Source organism: Vipera berus (assembly GCF_964194415.1).
Source record: "Vipera berus genome assembly, chromosome: 6".
Classification (NCBI taxonomy): domain Eukaryota; kingdom Metazoa; phylum Chordata; class Lepidosauria; order Squamata; family Viperidae; genus Vipera; species Vipera berus.
In genome coordinates this window covers 87673041-87690415 of record NC_138208.1, presented here as the reverse complement: position 1 = coordinate 87690415, position 17375 = coordinate 87673041, and the positions used below count along the sequence as shown (strand labels likewise).

General features: G+C 47.4%; 1 protein-coding gene and 1 long non-coding RNA gene across 3 annotated transcripts in view; both read right to left on the bottom strand.

The window, feature by feature from the left end:
* LOC308670313 overlaps positions 1-17375 on the bottom strand; it is a 605733-nt gene that overhangs the window by 401782 nt on the left and 186576 nt on the right. The gene's annotated exons all lie outside the window — the stretch shown is intronic.
* The window catches only part of MKLN1 (muskelin 1), a 95569-nt gene that overhangs the window by 51318 nt on the left and 26876 nt on the right, over positions 1-17375 (bottom strand). For both annotated transcript variants that reach the window (XM_081331758.1, XM_081331757.1), the window contains 2 exons: positions 5891-6000; positions 4738-4930 (listed from right to left, as the gene is read on the bottom strand). In XM_081331758.1, coding sequence (XP_081187884.1) covers positions 4738-4930; positions 5891-6000 — 303 coding nt within the window. The remainder of the gene's footprint in view (positions 1-4737; positions 4931-5890; positions 6001-17375) is intronic.

Below are 17375 nucleotides of genomic sequence, written 5' to 3'. Positions count from 1 at the left end.
CTCCAACCTTTCCGGGCTCGCGGTCTGGAGGGCACAGCAGCTTCCAAATTACTGTGTGCGGGTGCACGCGCAAAAATGGGGCCAAGCCCACTGGCGCAGTACTAGTGGCCGTGTTTGTGCATGCAGCATGCGCTGGTACCATGCACATACATGAATGGTCGCACAGCCCAGTGGCAGCTAGCGCTCGTTCACTCATGCACAAATGCCCCCCCACACACACACATCGCACTAGCGGCCCATTTGTGCATGCACATTGCACTAGCAGTTGGTTCATGCATGCACAAATGGGGTACGCACGCCCCCTGCGCTAGTGTTACTGTTCGCGCATGCGCGCATGTGCAAATATAGCCGTGGGCCTTAGCATGAGTGGGGGGAAATGCACGCCCACGCATGTGTACCCTGGCCAGCCATTTCTGCGGCCCGCTGGCCAAGAGCCTGCTGCCTGGTACCGGGCCACAGCCCATAGGTTGGGGACCCCTGCTGTACATTGATTTGTGAGCACTGATTTTCTCGGGATGTCACCCTCGCCTGGTGTATCAGACTAGGAAACGTGGCCAGATTAATGAATTCTCCTTTTTACTCTAAAGCTACACAGGTAGTCCTCAGCTTACGACCACAATTGAGCCCGTTTCTGTTGCAAAGCGAAACATTTGTTAAGTCAACTTTGCCCCATTTGATCACCTTTCCTGCCACGGCGGCTAAGTGAATCACCGCCGCTGTGATGTTAGTTAACACCATTGATATGTGAATTGTCGGAAGGCTGCAAAAGGGGATCACGGGACCCAAGAACGCTGCAACCATCATAAATATAACGTTAGTGGCCTGGCATCCAAATTCGGATCGCGGGAACACCGGGATGGTGCGACGGTTGTGTGAGAAACAGTTAAGTCACTTTTTTCAGTACCGTTGTAACGTTGGACGGATAAGCTGAGGACTACCTGTATTAACAATCGTGCAACTCTGAACGTAAAACTCTCCTGCCCTCACCTTTGTAGCCTGAAAACTTAAGGAGGGTCCCTTCTCAGTTGCTTGCGCTATCCATTAGGCGGCTGCGGGCTACTATGACTGTATCCTGGGAAGCGTCTATTCGCTTTCTTTCCTACAACCACTATTAATATTGTGCTGCAGAAGACCCCCGAGAGTGCCTTGGCCTGCAAGGAGATCCAGTCCCTCCCTCCTAAAAGACTGGCCGTTCTTTGAAAGGTCATAGACTAAGGCTGAGAGACAAATTTACGACACACAAAACATGCGTTCTTCTTCCGTCCTGCCCACAACTAGAAAGGGGGAACAATGACACAAAGGGTCCACGCACAGAACCTGTACGGTACGTTATGTGGAGGTGCGGAAACACTTTATGTTTCGTCAATATGAGTTCCAGGAAGCGGTTCCAGGTTTTGGAGAATGGAGTGGCCTCAACTTTCTCCCAGTCATCCATCCTGGAGAAAAACGGCTAAATGTCTCATGGTGCCGTGTTTTCCCGAAAGTAAGCCCCAGCTTGACTTTCAGGGGTGGGCCTAATATAAGCCCACCCCTAAAAGTAAGCCCTAATTTGGGGGCAGGGGTGTGAAGCTGCCCCACACGCCCCGCAACCGCTTACCTTACCGGCAGGACTGCCGCAGCCAGGCCTCCCACGCCAGTGCCGTCGCTCGCGGTAGGAGGTTGCGCAGCACTTCAGGCCATTACTGTCGCTCACACCATGCGGCGTCCTGCCACGAGCGACAGCAACGGCCCAGAGAGCCGCTCGGCTTCACACCATGAGCGGCGGAAACGGCCCGAAGCGCCATACGGCATCCTGCCGCGAGCGACGGCAACAGCCCGAAGCGCTGTGCAACCTCCTACGTGTGCGACGGCAATGGTGCGAGGGGCCTGGTTGTGGCGGTCCTACCGGTAAAGTAAGCGGGTGCGGGGCGCGTGGGGTAACTTCACCCCCTCACCCCTTAGAGCATCAACGGCGCAAGGCACCACATGGCGTTCAGCCACAAGTGGCCACTGAAGAAGTCAAGCGACGGCGCGACAGGTGTCGGAGTGTGGTGGGATTTAGCCTGTTCACACCAGTTTGGCAGAACCGGTAGCTAATTTTTTGTTGCCCAAGCCCAGAATGGACCTCTGGAAGCGGCATCCATACCGAGAACCAGTTGTTCACATATTTGAATCCCACCACTGTGAGGGAGGCCTGGCTATAGTTGTCTTAAGGTAGGATGCCCCCCAAAAAGGAGACCCAGTGCCTCTTTTGGAGGCAAAAAAAATATAAGACTGGGTCTTATTTTCGGGGAAACATGGTAAATGTTTCTGAAAATAGCTATTTCCTCTAATAAACCACTCTTAACTCCGTGGGTCACCTCCGCAGCCAGTTGTTTTGAAATCACTTAGCAACCGCAGCAAACACAGCTTCAGAAGCTACCGACTGAAGCCAGGACATCAAAAGTCATCACACTGCAGGCGGTCCTCGACTTACGACAATTCACGTAGTGAACGTTCAAAGTTACAACGGCACCGAAAGAAAGCGATGACTTATGACCGTTTTTCACCCTTACGGCCGCTGCAGCATCCCCAAGGTCGGCTGATCGAAATTCAGACATTTTGGCCAGCGGTTCGTATGTACGACGGTCGCCTTGCCCCGGGGGGGTCACACGATTGCCTTTTGCGGCCTTCTGACCAGCAAAGTCAACGGGGAATCCAGACGAATTTAACAACCGGGTTACTAACTTAAGAACTGCAACGATTCATTGAACAACGGGGGGGGGGGGGGGAAAAGGTGGCAAAATGGTGGCAAAATTCACCTGAACAACTGTCTTGCTTAGCAATGGAAATTTTGGCCTCCCTCGGGATCGGAAGCTGAGGACTGCATACACATTGCACACACGGACGTATTTTTCACGTGACAAAAATGACAGCGCAGCCGGCCCTAGCAATCGGAGAAGCTAATGCAAAATAAACACAAAGCTTTCCACTCTGTTTGGACTTGTCAGCCACCCACAGTGAGGAAAACAATCGCAACGCCAAGAGTTAGAAGGAAGCCAGCAGTTATGACACAACACAAATCGCAGGCTAGAAATCCTTCGCAGAAGCCTTCCGCAACAGCCTCACCCCACCAGATGCCCTGAGGTTGCAATTCCCAGAATTAGCTCTACAGGATCATAACATTCCCGACATATTTGAAGCTTAAAAAAAAAAAAAGCCCCACGAATTCACCAGCTCCCTAAGTAGACCGTCAGAAATTCCTCTGGCTTTCCTCTCAACCTGTCAAGCCCTGCCCCAACTTGGTCTTCCAGGGGAAAAAAAAACAAAATAACTCTCGACTCCATTTGTGCAAAAAGATTACTTTTACGAAAAGCCAAGTGGCTACAGTAAAGCAAAGCCAGAACTGAGGTTTTGCACCTGAAGGTGGCCCGGTGAATTTTCCCCTTTTTTTGTTCCACCACCGTTGTCTCCCGCTTGTCACATCCAAAGAAGTTGTTTTGGTAACTAGCCCTGGAAAGCTGGGTTAAATGGTGAGCCTTTACAGTATATTCCATTCCTAAGCCCGTGGCCTTGGGATGGGCCTATGACAACTCGTCATGCGAACTTACCACGACCAACTCACCTGGTCAACTCACCACGACCATCTCACCATGGCCAGCTCATGTGGCCAACTCACCATGGTCAACTCACCGCGGCGAACTCACCATGGTCAACTCACAGCAGCCAACTCGCCACGGCCAACTGACCGTGGCCAACTCGCCGTGGTCAACTCACCGCGGCCAACTCACCATGGTCAACTCACTGCAGCCAACTCACTGTAGTCAACTCACCATGGTCAACTCACTGCAGCCAACTCACTGTAGTCAACTCACCACGACCATCTCACCATGGCCAACTCACTGCAGCCAACTCATCATGGTCAACTCACCGTGGCCAACTCGCCACAGTCAACTCACCACGGCCAACTCACCATGGTCAACTCACAGCAGCCAACTCGCCGCGGTCAACTCACCACGGCCAACTCACTGCAGCCAACTCACTGTAGTCAACTCACCACAACCATCTCACCATGGCCAACTCACTGCAGCCAACTCATCATGGTCAACTCAACATGGCCAACTCGCTGCGGTCAACTCATCATGGTCAACTCACCACGACCATCTCACCATGGCCAACTCATGTGGCCAACTCACCATGGTCAACTCACCGCGGCCAACTCACCATGGCCAACTCACTGCAGCCAACTCATCATGGTCAACTCAACATGGCCAACTCGCTGCGGTCAACTCATCATGGTCAACTCACTGCAGCCACCTCACCCTGGTCAACTCACTACGGCCAACTCACTACGGCCAACTCGCTTCAGGACAAATCGCAGGACAAGAGTTACACTCATATTGAAGAAACAGTCTAATAGACTCATTAAAGAAAGGGTGCCAAAGGAGGGACAAAATAAAAGGTGAATGACAAAAATTAAAATCATTTTTAAATGATTTTAAATAATTAAATTGAATTGTTGAATTGTCCTGCAGCCAGTTGTCGCGTGGCGAGTTGGCCGCGGTGAATTGGCCGTGCCAAGTTGGCTGCGGCAAGTTGTCCCATTCCGCCTTGGGATGGTGCGCCTGTGTCTCAGGACAGCACGATGGGTTGGTTTTGTTTCCCCCTTCCCCAGCGCCTTCTTCCCCCCCCACCCCATAGTTTATGGCAGGCTGGCATCTAGCGAAGGAAAGCTGGAGCGCAGGATGACAGTTCTGACCCAACCCTTGGCGAACTTACCATTGACAGCTTTTTCTATTAACTCTTCACACGCGTTGAAGTCTCCCTTCAAGACCAGTTTCTCGTGAAGGTCCGTCAGCATGGGGTGTTCCAGGGCGATCTTGGTTTTCTTCTGCAGGGACTCGAACGCCTCCGTGTAGTTGTGCTGGCGAAAGTGCTTCAAACAGAGGCGAATGGCTTCCTGTTCACGGTACTACTGGAACACAAGAAAACGTATGAGAGCTGCACAGTTGAGCATCCTGTTGGTATCCTTGCGCACCCAGGCCTAGGGGACAGGAAAATCAAGATCCTTGGAAGGAGAGGCTTAACAGAGCAGCATATATGGGTTCGTTCAATGTTATCCTCATAGTGAATCTTTTGAGGTATGGCTGATCTAGGCACTGTATCGTTAGCAATAGCCATAGCACTAATCTGTACCATCCCATAGTACTGGACTTCAGTTCTGAAGTTGTTTTTTTGGATGAGAAGCAGAACTGTCAGGATAAGGATTTAACAGCTAAACAGCTTATGTAATGATGTAATGTAATGTGGATGATGCAATATTTGAAATGACTCGGCAGGTGTGTGTATCCCTTTAAGAGTCTGAGTATAAAAGGGAAGTCTTTTGCTGGAGACTTTTTCTCTCTCGTCCGTTTGATTGCTGTAGCTGCTGTGTACTGGAGTTTGCTGTTTCACCACGTGTATTTTGTTCCTAGTCTATATTTGTAGATAGAGTGTAATATAAACCATCATTTAATTACAAACCATTGTTTACTGCATTTACTCCTGGGTTACCTCAGCGCAATAAGACTGTGCGTGCTCTGACAAGAACATTTTAAAGGGGGAAAAAAACAAAAAACAAAAAAGTCCAGTTCCCTTTCGGAAAAAACATCTTTGGTATTTTTTTTCCAGTCCCACTGTAACTTCAAACGGACGCTAAATGAATGGTTATTAAGTCGAAGACGACCCTGTATAACCTTAAAAGAGTCAGGGGCAGCTGGGGTTTCAAACTCAATTTTGCAAATCACACAGCAAAATCTCTCTCTCTCTCTCTCTCTCTCTCACACACACACACACAGACACACACACACACACACACACACACACACAAACACACACGTACACAAAACATCCACCTAGCTGGAGCTCTTTCATGCACAGGATAGAATCCTACCTTGCTGTACCAATTGAGACAAGGCTGTACCACATCTGGATCATCAATACCGTTGAGTTCAACATACCAGATGCTAAAATTGAAGCTGGGACCCCAGGACAGGAGCGGAACTGGAAAAAAAGAAGGACAAAGAAATTGAAATACGAATCTCTCCGTGTTTCCTCCTAGGCAAGTTCACAGCTCCAGCTCGTTCAAGAACACAGGACAAAGTAGCAGCTGTTTGAGGATGTGCTTAGCGGAATAATAGAACTTGTTGTCTTTCTAGCCTTTCCTATTGCAATTTCTCATTCTGGGAAGAAGATTCCAAATCCAGCAGGGTCTTTTAGAAGAGCAATAAAGATGGTTAGGGGAACGGAGGCTAAAACCTACGAAGAATGGTTGTGGGAACTGGGTTCGTCTAGTCTAGTGAAAAGAAGGAGTAGGGCAGGGGTGTCAAACTCAATTTCATTGAGGGCCACATCAGCATTGTGGTTGCCCTCGGGGGGCCGGGTGGGTGTGGCCTGGGTGGGCGTGGCCTACTGGGTGGGCGTGGCTAGAGTGCGTATGGCCTACTGGGTGGGCATGGCCAGCTCTACATTATTGGCATCAAGGGTGCCTATGGGGGCCTGGGCAGGAGTGGGACAGATCTGAGGGTCTCTGGCAGGAGGAGGGTCTCTGGGCCAGGGCCAAGGCAGCGGGGACCGTTCCCTCACTGTTTCCAGGATGGCTTCGGGGGCCACATGAAACCATTTCGCGGGCCGGATCTGGCCCCCGGGCCTTGTGTTTGACATGTCTGGAGTAGGGGATGACGTGACAGCAGTGTTTTCCAATATCTGAGGGGCTGCCGCAAAAGATAGGGGGTCAACCTATTCTCCAGAGAGGACAAGAAATAATAGATATCCCAAAGAGGCTTTTTTGGGATGACTGAGAATCTCCATAGACGTTTAGCGAAACGATAGATGGAAAATAACCAAGGAGAGAAGCAACCTAGAACTAAGGAGAAATTTCCCGACCGTGAGAGCAATCAACCAAGGGAACAGCTGGCCTTCAGAAGATGCGGGTGCTCCACCACTGGAGGCTTTCAAAAAGAGACTGGACAGCCTTTTGTCTGAAATAGTATAGGGTCTCCTGGTCGAGCAGGGGGCTGGACTAGAAGACCTCCAAGGTCCCTTCCAACTTTATTACTATTGTTGTTGTTGTTATTATTCTAGTCATCTTCTCCTCCCTTCTAACTCTATTATTCTATGTTCAATGTTCTTTGAGAATCTCAAAGGCCGGCCGCCAACTTTTGTTTGTGGTTCACCTGTCTCAACAGGGGGCAGCTGACTTTCAAAACGCTCAGGTAAGACACCGTTTCCATCTTTTCTAAGAGCTACCTGTCTCTTCCCTGAAGGCTGGGAGAAAAAGAAAACTATTGTCAGGAGGCAAAAGAAGGCGGCACAGAGGACAAATATGTGTATCTGCTCACATACGGCTCTGCTCTGATCCATTAGTTAGTCTAACCTCATCCCTAACCCTTCGCCCTCAATACATTATCCGAATCTACATGTCCCTCAACTGCCTAGGCCAGGGGTAGGCAACCTTGGCTCTTTTATGACTGGTGGACTTCAACTCCCAGAATTCCTGTGCCAGCATGGCTCCCATGGAAACCTCTCCCTTTCCCCTCAGCATGGCTGGCTCAGGAATTCTGGGAGTTGAAGTCCACCAATCATAAAGTGGCCTAGGCCTAGGCCAGGAGTAGGCAACCTTGGCTCTTTTATGACTGGTGGACTTCAACTCCCAGAATTCCTGAGCCAGCATGGCTCCTATGGAAACCTCTCCCTTTCCCCTCAGTATGGCTGGCTCAGGAATTCTGGGAGTTGAAGTCCACCAGTCATAAAGCGGCCTAGGCCTAGGCCAAGAGTAGGCAACCTTGGTTCTTTTATGACTCGTGGACTTCAACTCCCAGAATTCCTGAGCCAGCATGGCTCCTATGGAAACCTCTCCCGTTCCCCTCAGCATGGCTGGCTCAGGAATTCTGGGAGTTGAAGTCCATGAGTCATAAAAGAGCCGAGGTTGCCTACCCCTGGTATAGGGTCTCCTGGTCGAGCAGGGGGCTGGACTAGAAGACCTCCAAGGTCCCTTCCAGCTTTATTCTAGTCTTCTTCTCCTCCCTTCTAACTCTATTATTCTATGTTCAATGTTCTTTGAGAATCTCAAAGGCCGGCCGCCAACTTTTGTTTGTGGTTCACCTGTCTCAACAGGGGGCAGCTGACTTTCAAAACGCTCAGGTAAGACACCGTTTCCATCTTTTCTAAGAGCTACCTGTCTCTTCCCTGAAGGCTGGGAGAAAAAGAAAACTATTGTCAGGAGGCAAAAGAAGGCGGCACAGAGGACAAATATGTGTATCTGCTCACATACGGCTCTGCTCTGATCCATTAGTTAGTCTAACCTCATCCCTAACCCTTCGCCCTCAATACATTATCCGAATCTACATGTCCCTCAACTGCCTAGGCCAGGGGTAGGCAACCTTGGCTCTTTTATGACTGGTGGACTTCAACTCCCAGAATTCCTGTGCCAGCATGGCTCCCATGGAAACCTCTCCCTTTCCCCTCAGCATGGCTGGCTCAGGAATTCTGGGAGTTGAAGTCCACCAATCATAAAGTGGCCTAGGCCTAGGCCAGGAGTAGGCAACCTTGGCTCTTTTATGACTGGTGGACTTCAACTCCCAGAATTCCTGAGCCAGCATGGCTCCTATGGAAACCTCTCCCTTTCCCCTCAGTATGGCTGGCTCAGGAATTCTGGGAGTTGAAGTCCACCAGTCATAAAGCGGCCTAGGCCTAGGCCAAGAGTAGGCAACCTTGGTTCTTTTATGACTCGTGGACTTCAACTCCCAGAATTCCTGAGCCAGCATGGCTCCTATGGAAACCTTTCCCGTTCCCCTCAGCATGGCTGGCTCAGGAATTCTGGGAGTTGAAGTCCATGAGTCATAAAAGAGCCGAGGTTGCCTACCCCTGGTATAGGGTCTCCTGGTCGAGCAGGGGGCTGGACTAGAAGACCTCCAAGGTCCCTTCCAGCTTTATTCTAGTCTTCTTCTCCTCCCTTCTAACTCTATTATTCTATGTTCAATGTTCTTTGAGAATCTCAAAGGCCGGCCGCCAACTTTTGTTTGTGGTTCACCTGTCTCAACAGGGGGCAGCTGACTTTCAAAACGCTCAGGTAAGACACCGTTTCCATCTTTTCTAAGAGCTACCTGTCTCTTCCCTGAAGGCTGGGAGAAAAAGAAAACTATTGTCAGGAGTCAAAAGAAGGCGGCACAGAGGACAAATATGTGTATCTGCTCACATACGGCTCTGCTCTGATCCATTAGTTAGTCTAACCTCATCCCTAACCCTTCGCCCTCAATACATTATCCGAATCTACATGTCCCTCAACTGCCTAGGCCAGGGGTAGGCAACCTTGGCTCTTTTATGACTGGTGGACTTCAACTCCCAGAATTCCTGTGCCAGCATGGCTCCCATGGAAACCTCTCCCTTTCCCCTCAGCATGGCTGGCTCAGGAATTCTGGGAGTTGAAGTCCACCAATCATAAAGTGGCCTAGGCCTAGGCCAGGAGTAGGCAACCTTGGCTCTTTTATGACTGGTGGACTTCAACTCCCAGAATTCCTGAGCCAGCATGGCTCCTATGGAAACCTCTCCCTTTCCCCTCAGTATGGCTGGCTCAGGAATTCTGGGAGTTGAAGTCCACCAGTCATAAAGCGGCCTAGGCCTAGGCCAAGAGTAGGCAACCTTGGTTCTTTTATGACTCGTGGACTTCAACTCCCAGAATTCCTGAGCCAGCATGGCTCCTATGGAAACCTCTCCCGTTCCCCTCAGCATGGCTGGCTCAGGAATTCTGGGAGTTGAAGTCCATGAGTCATAAAAGAGCCGAGGTTGCCTACCCCTGGTATAGGGTCTCCTGGTCGAGCAGGGGGCTGGACTAGAAGACCTCCAAGGTCCCTTCCAGCTTTATTCTAGTCTTCTTCTCCTCCCTTCTAACTCTATTATTCTATGTTCAATGTTCTTTGAGAATCTCAAAGGCCGGCCGCCAACTTTTGTTTGTGGTTCACCTGTCTCAACAGGGGGCAGCTGACTTTCAAAACGCTCAGGTAAGACACCGTTTCCATCTTTTCTAAGAGCTACCTGTCTCTTCCCTGAAGGCTGGGAGAAAAAGAAAACTATTGTCAGGAGTCAAAAGAAGGCGGCACAGAGGACAAATATGTGTATCTGCTCACATATGGCTCTGCTCTGATCCATTAGTTAGTCTAACCTCATCCCTAACCCTTCGCCCTCAATACATTATCCGAATCTACATGTCCCTCAACTGCCTAGGCCAGGGGTAGGCAACCTTGGCTCTTTTATGACTGGTGGACTTCAACTCCCAGAATTCCTGTGCCAGCATGGCTCCCATGGAAACCTCTCCCTTTCCCCTCAGCATGGCTGGCTCAGGAATTCTGGGAGTTGAAGTCCACCAATCATAAAGTGGCCTAGGCCTAGGCCAGGAGTAGGCAACCTTGGCTCTTTTATGACTGGTGGACTTCAACTCCCAGAATTCCTGAGCCAGCATGGCTCCTATGGAAACCTCTCCCTTTCCCCTCAGTATGGCTGGCTCAGGAATTCTGGGAGTTGAAGTCCACCAGTCATAAAGCGGCCTAGGCCTAGGCCAAGAGTAGGCAACCTTGGTTCTTTTATGACTCGTGGACTTCAACTCCCAGAATTCCTGAGCCAGCATGGCTCCTATGGAAACCTCTCCCGTTCCCCTCAGCATGGCTGGCTCAGGAATTCTGGGAGTTGAAGTCCACCAGTCATAAAAGAGCCAAGGTTGCCTACCCCTGGCTTAGATCAGTGATGGATTTCTCAGAGTGGGAGGTTTTCAAAAGGAAAACCTCGTGTCCAGGAAGGCTTAATGGACTTCTACTACGGAGAGCTGACAGCTATGGTTCGAGACCTGAGCCTTGCACAATGGGGTGAGCTCCCGTTCCTCGCTCCAGCTCCAACTCCACCTAGCTGTTCAAAAGCAAGCAAATGCAAGTAGATAAATAGGTACCACTTCGGTGGGAAGAGGTAACAGCATTCCATGTGTGTTTGGCATACAGCAGCCACGCTGACCACGGAAAATGTCTTCGGACAATGCTGGCCATGAAACGGAGATAAGCACCCCGCCCTAGAGTCAGTCGGACCTGACCGAGAGAGAAACCTTTACCTTTTTACTATGAAAAAGACTGGAGACTAGCTCATGTGAACTGTCTCTTTGAACTCATATCTTCTATGAGTTTTGGTTAAGATAGATAGATAGATAGATAGATAGATAGATAGATAGATAGATAGATAGATAGATAGATAGATAGATAGATAGATAGATAGATAGATAGATAGATAGGCAGGCAGGCAGGCAGGCAGGCAGGCAGGCAGGCAGGCAGGCAGGCAGGCAGGCAGGCAGGCAGACAATCTTTATTGTCATTTTTTTTTACTGTGGGCACAACAGCACACATCAAAAATGAAATTTAGTTGCCCGCTCTCAAAGTGAACACATATATGACACACACTTAACATACTATATACACATATGTATAGACCAACCCCCCTACCTATACATAACAAATAAATATTAAACACTGTCCATCTTGAATATATAACGGAAGGAGGAAGCCTGAGAGTTCACAAGGTCAATGCTGTATGGAATGAAACTATGGCTGAATCCGGATGTTCTGCTACGGATACCACGGAGCCCCCTCCTCCCAGAAGGCAACAAGGAAAACAGGTCGTGAAGAGGGTGTTGTAGCGTCCCAGATAATCTTACGGACCCTGTCCAAATAACGCTTATGTGCCATGTCCCGGATGGGAGGGAGGGAACTGCCAATGAACTTTTCGGCTGTCCTCACCACTCTCTGCACCGCCTTCCTGTCTGAAGCAGGGATGCTTCCAAACCAGACGGTGATGTTGTATATAACTAGCATAGAAAAATAAGAGCACACCCCACATCCATCTAGCACTGTTGATATTAACATCTGCAAGCAAACCACCAAACTCAAGAGAGCACCAAGGACACTCCAGCTTTGGAGGAGTCATTAAAACCACCTTTTCGAAATACGCTAAAAAAAAATAATCACCTCTTCAATCAACATCACTCCACATTAGAAGTTTATATTCAACGTACGCCATTCCGTCATCCAAACCACGGACATTTCCAGTATCAACCCAATCCTGGACAGATGTCTACGGGGATTCTCATTCATCCAGGTCACGTTGGTCCCGAAGGTGCTTTTTCCAAAGGCAACTGGATTTTGTGTTCCCCCTAAGCACATTTTGCTACTCATCTAGGAAGCTTCCTCAGTTCAGCTGCCTTTGGAAAAGCACCTTTGGGCCAATTCTGGACAACCAACCCAGCTCCTTAAGCATCCTGCAGTTAATCTCCCTCCCGCAAGAATTGTTAAGATCAGGAAGAGAGGAGAACAGCCTGCAAACACCCCGACTTCCTAGAACAAAGCGCCAATTAAAATCGAGCACTTTCTAACAACAAACGCCAGCTTTGCCAGGAAATTAAAATGCCTTCCATTAGTGCAAAGTTTTGTTATTTCAAAAGCGTCTGATGTCGCTTGCCCTTTAGCAACCAAGCACAAAGCACCTCACAGCAGATGCCCGAGCACTTCAAACAGAAATAAAGCCTAATGAATGCCAATAGCATTTCAAATGATGCCACCGCTTATAAAAAGGCTGTGCTTCTCAGGCGGTACAAATCTGAAATAAGGGGAGCCATCACGCACGTGGAAAGTTCCAATGCCATGCTGCGCAAATCGGTTGCGAAGGCAGCGGACAATGATTTTATAGAGGAGCGATGGCGTTCCTGACACCGTCCCTTTGATCGCTGCGAATGAAGCATTGGGCTTGCGGGTTAAAGGGAAGGGCCACCGGCCACGCTTAATTTTGACCTAGTGCCCAGTTTGGAACTGGCCAGTCATAGCTGACCGAAAACTGAAGCTTAGGATATATTTAAGTGTCTGCTTGAAGATACTCTTAAGGTCAGCAATAAATAGCAGAGGTCAAGTACCTGTCTGTTAGGGAGATTTATCTTTTGTCGCAGAATCTCATCCAGCTCCAGGTTAGGACTTTAGCAGTGGACCTGCTAGCACACACCAGCCTTTCTGTTTCTTCCCGATAAAGGTGGTTTCCCAGTTCTCTTAAATTGTTATGGTTGCTGTGAGCAGCACAGATTTGCTTTAAGACGGGCAGCCTTTGGATGGATGGATGGATGGATGGATGGATGGATGGATGGACGGACAGACGGACAAATAGATTAGATAGATAAGATGGATAGACACGATTAGATAATACACTGGATGGATGGATGGACGGACAGACAGAGGGATAAAGAGAGTAGACAGAGAAGATGGATAGGAGCTAGATCAGATAATACACTGGATGGATGGATGGATGGATGGACGGACAGACAGAGGGATAAAGAGAGTAGACAGAAGATAGAGAGAGAGAGAGATCAGATAATACACTGGATGGATGGATGGATGGATGGATGGATGGATGGATGGACGGACAGACAGATTAGATCAGGGGTGTCTAACTTGCAACGTCACGTGACATGTTGTGACGTATTGCGACTTTTTTTCCATTGCCGGCAATGGGGTGGGCGCGCTTTCAGCATGACGCATCCGGCCCGTGGGCGGCAGTTTTACACCCCTGGATTAGACAGATAAGATGGATAGACAGATACGGATGGCTTGACTGCGGCCTATTACAAAAATTTACAATTAGAAATGATAAAACCGTTAAAGGAACTGTTCCAGACAATTCAGAGGGGGGGAAAGGTGCCACCGTCTTGGAGAACTGCTTTTATTTCTTTGATTCCGAAGGAAGACCAAGATGCTACTCAAGTTAAAAATTATAGACCGATATCGCTTTTAAACACAGATTACAAGATATTTGCTAAGGTTTTGGCTAATAGACTGATGAGGGTTCTGCAACAGGTGATTCATGGGGATCAAACGGGGTTTATTAGTGGTAGGCAAATGAAAAATAATGTGAGGCATATAGTTGATGTGTTAGAGTTTTTGGAAAGGAACAACCAGATTACTGCGGTGCTAATTTTTTTAGATGCTGAAAAAGCTTTTGATCAATTGAATTGGAAATTTTTGTTGAAAGTTTTAGAAAAAATGGATTTTGGGGAAAATTTTTTACAACCGATTAGGGCATTATATCAAAAACAAACTGCCCGAATTATAGTTAATAATAGCTTGACAGAAGCATGTAATATTGAGAAGGGCACAAGGCAAGGGTGTCCGTTATCGCCCTTGTTATTTGTGTTGACATTAGAGATATTATTGGTTAAAATTCGGAATTCGGAAAAAATTAAGGGGATTCAAATTGGAGATCAGGACTACAGATTGAGAGCATTCGCAGACGATCTGGTTGTTACAGTGACCCAGCCAGAGAACTCTGTTGTGGACCTGATGGAGATAATAACACAATATGGGAAGGTTTCTGGATTTAAGGTTAATGTACAAAAAACAAAAATTCTGGCCAAAAATATGACATCACCGCAAAAGGCCCTCTTAGAAGGATTAACTGGATTTGAGATTGTTAAAAGGGTTAAATATCTGGGGGTGATTTTGTCGCCCTCTAATACAAAGCTATATAAAAATAATTATGAAAAGCTATGGGGGAAAATTCAAAAAGAATTGGAGAGTTGGGAAAAATTGCAATTGTCTTTGTTGGGACGGATTGCAGCAGTAAAAATGAATGTCCTGCCTAAATTTTTATTTCTGTTTCAAATGATACCGATTCTTAAGAAAGATTCTAATCTGGAGGAATGGCAGCGAGGTATCAATAAATTTGTGTGGGCAGGGAAAAAACCACGAGTTAAACTTAAGATTATGCAGGATACTCGTGAGAGAGGTGGCCTTAAATTGCCTAATTTTAAATTATATTATGAAGCTGCTGCATTAGTAGGAATAAGTGACTGGATTAATTTGACGCAAGGGAGGTTATTAAATCTTGAGGGCCATGATTTGTTGTTTGGCTGGCATGCATATTTGTTGTATGATAAGAAGGTAGACAACGTGTTTAGGGTGCATATTTTAAGGCAGGCATTGCTGAGAGTTTGGAAGAAGTATAGACATAAGTTAAGTTGCAAGATACCATTGTGGGCAATTCCAAAACACGCAATAGAAAATATACATGCTGGCTTTAAACATGATGTGACTACGTACAAGGAGATCCTCAGTTTGGAAAGAAATGTTTGAAATCATATAGCCTCTTGCGAGAAGAGAAGGTTGTTCAAAATTGGTTTCAATATACTCAGTTACGGGCCAGGTGGAAAGAAGACCAGAAAAATGGATTTACAATGACTGATGAAAATTTGATAAAGCAAATTAGAAATCAGGGACCAGCACATATCAAACGGATATATCTTGCATTGATAGAGATTGACTCAGAAACAGAGCTTGTTAAGGATTGTATGATAAAATGGGCCCAAAACATCCAGGAAGTTATCACAATGGACACGTGGGAAAAGATTTGGGTGAGGAACGTGAAATTTACTCAAGCTCAAAATCTAAGAGAGAACTTTTACAAAATGTTTTATAGATGGCATTTAGATCCGAAAAAGCTTGCAAGTATGTATCCGAATTATCAGCCTAAATGTTGGAGGTGTGGTGATGAAGATGCAACATATTTTCACATATGGTGGACATGTAAGAAGGTTAAGGCTTTTTGGATAAAAGTCTGGTGGAATATGCAGAAGATTTTTAAACAGAGGATAAAGTTTTGTCCGCAACTTTTTTTGTTGGGAATAATTGCAGACGCTACAGTTGTGGACACCAAGTTGATGTTGAACTTAATCACGGCGGCAAGACTTTTGATAGGCCAATATTGGAAGAAAGAGGAACTGCCGACCATAGAAGAGTGGGCTTTAAAGGTTTCAGACCTGGCAGAGATGGCGAAGATTTCGGCCTATTTGAAAGATCATTCGCAAGAACGCTATATTATGGAATGGACAAAATGGATTGAGTTTATCCAGAACAAGTATAGGGTTAAGAAGTTTTATGTAGCATTTGAATAAGTCTTCTTTCGTTTTTTTTTTCTTTTCTTATCTTAGTTTCTTTTTATACATATTCAATATTATTAAGGCTTGTTTTATCCTTTATAAGCTAGAGAGTGATGGATTTTAGAGTTTATAGTTGTTAGTATATGATTGTTTATGATTGCTTTTTATATATATACCTTGTATTTAGCTCTGGGAAGTCGGGGGGGGGGAGGGGGGGAGGTAGGGGGGGGAGGAGGGAGGGGGAAGGGGGGATTCTTAAAGGAAAATTGTATTTTAAAACTTTTCAATAAAAAAAAAAAAGATGGATAGACAGATAGATTAGACAATACACTGGATGGATGGATGGATGGATGGATGGATGGATGGATGGATGGATGGACGGACAGACAAATAGATAAGAAAGTAAATAGATAAGATGGATAGACAGAAAGATAGATTAGACAATACACTGGATGCATGGATGGATGGATGGATGGATGGATGGAAAGACAAATAGATAAGAGAGTAGATAGAGAAAATGATAGACAGATAGATTAGATAACATACTAGATGGATGGATGGATGGATGGATGGATGGATGGATGGATGGCCAATAGAACAGATAGGTAATGGATGACAGATATGATGGATGGATGGACAAGAGAGTAGATAGGTAATGGATGGATGGATGAAGATGGGTAGACAGATTAGATAATACACTGGATGGATGGATGGATGGACAAAGACAGACAGACAGACATGATGATGGAAATGGAGGCAGGCAGGCAGACAGATCCTCAACAGATCTCCTAGAAGAAACCCATTCAGAGGGGACAATGCAGGAGATGCAACCAATTGCTGAAGCAGCTTCTAAAGGCTGCAAATAAGCCCCGAGGTTGTTTGAAACACACTCACCCGTGTTTCAACATTAAGTTTTCTCCAGAGCAGGGGTCCTCAACCCCCGGGCCGCAGCCTGTTCAAAACAGGGCCGGAGAGATGGGCAAGTGCGCGCACGTAAAGCTCTGCTTGCGCGAACGCCGCTTGGCACACAAGCCCTCTCTGCTCGTGCGAGCGGAGCTTGGCGCACAAGTGCAAGTAGACTCCACTCACGCGCCAATCTCCATTGGCGTGAGTGGAGGGCACGAGGACCCACCACTGACCCAAATGGATCTGTGCATGCGTGTGCGTGCGCCTGGCGCGTACGCGCCTTCCCCTCCTAGTGCCAGGCTGGAAGGCCGCTTGGCTGGAAAAGTTGAGGACCGCTGCTCCGGAACATATTAAGGGATAAGTGATACGAAGGTCAGTCAAGCGGGCCAGCTTCTCTTGAAACGGAAAACAGGAACTGCCTATCATTACAAAGGGGTTTTTTTTGTTCTGTTTCCCCCCCCCCGCCTAAAATCTTCAAATGTTCTGGGGCAGGGATTCTCAACCTCGGCAACTTTTAAGATGCGTG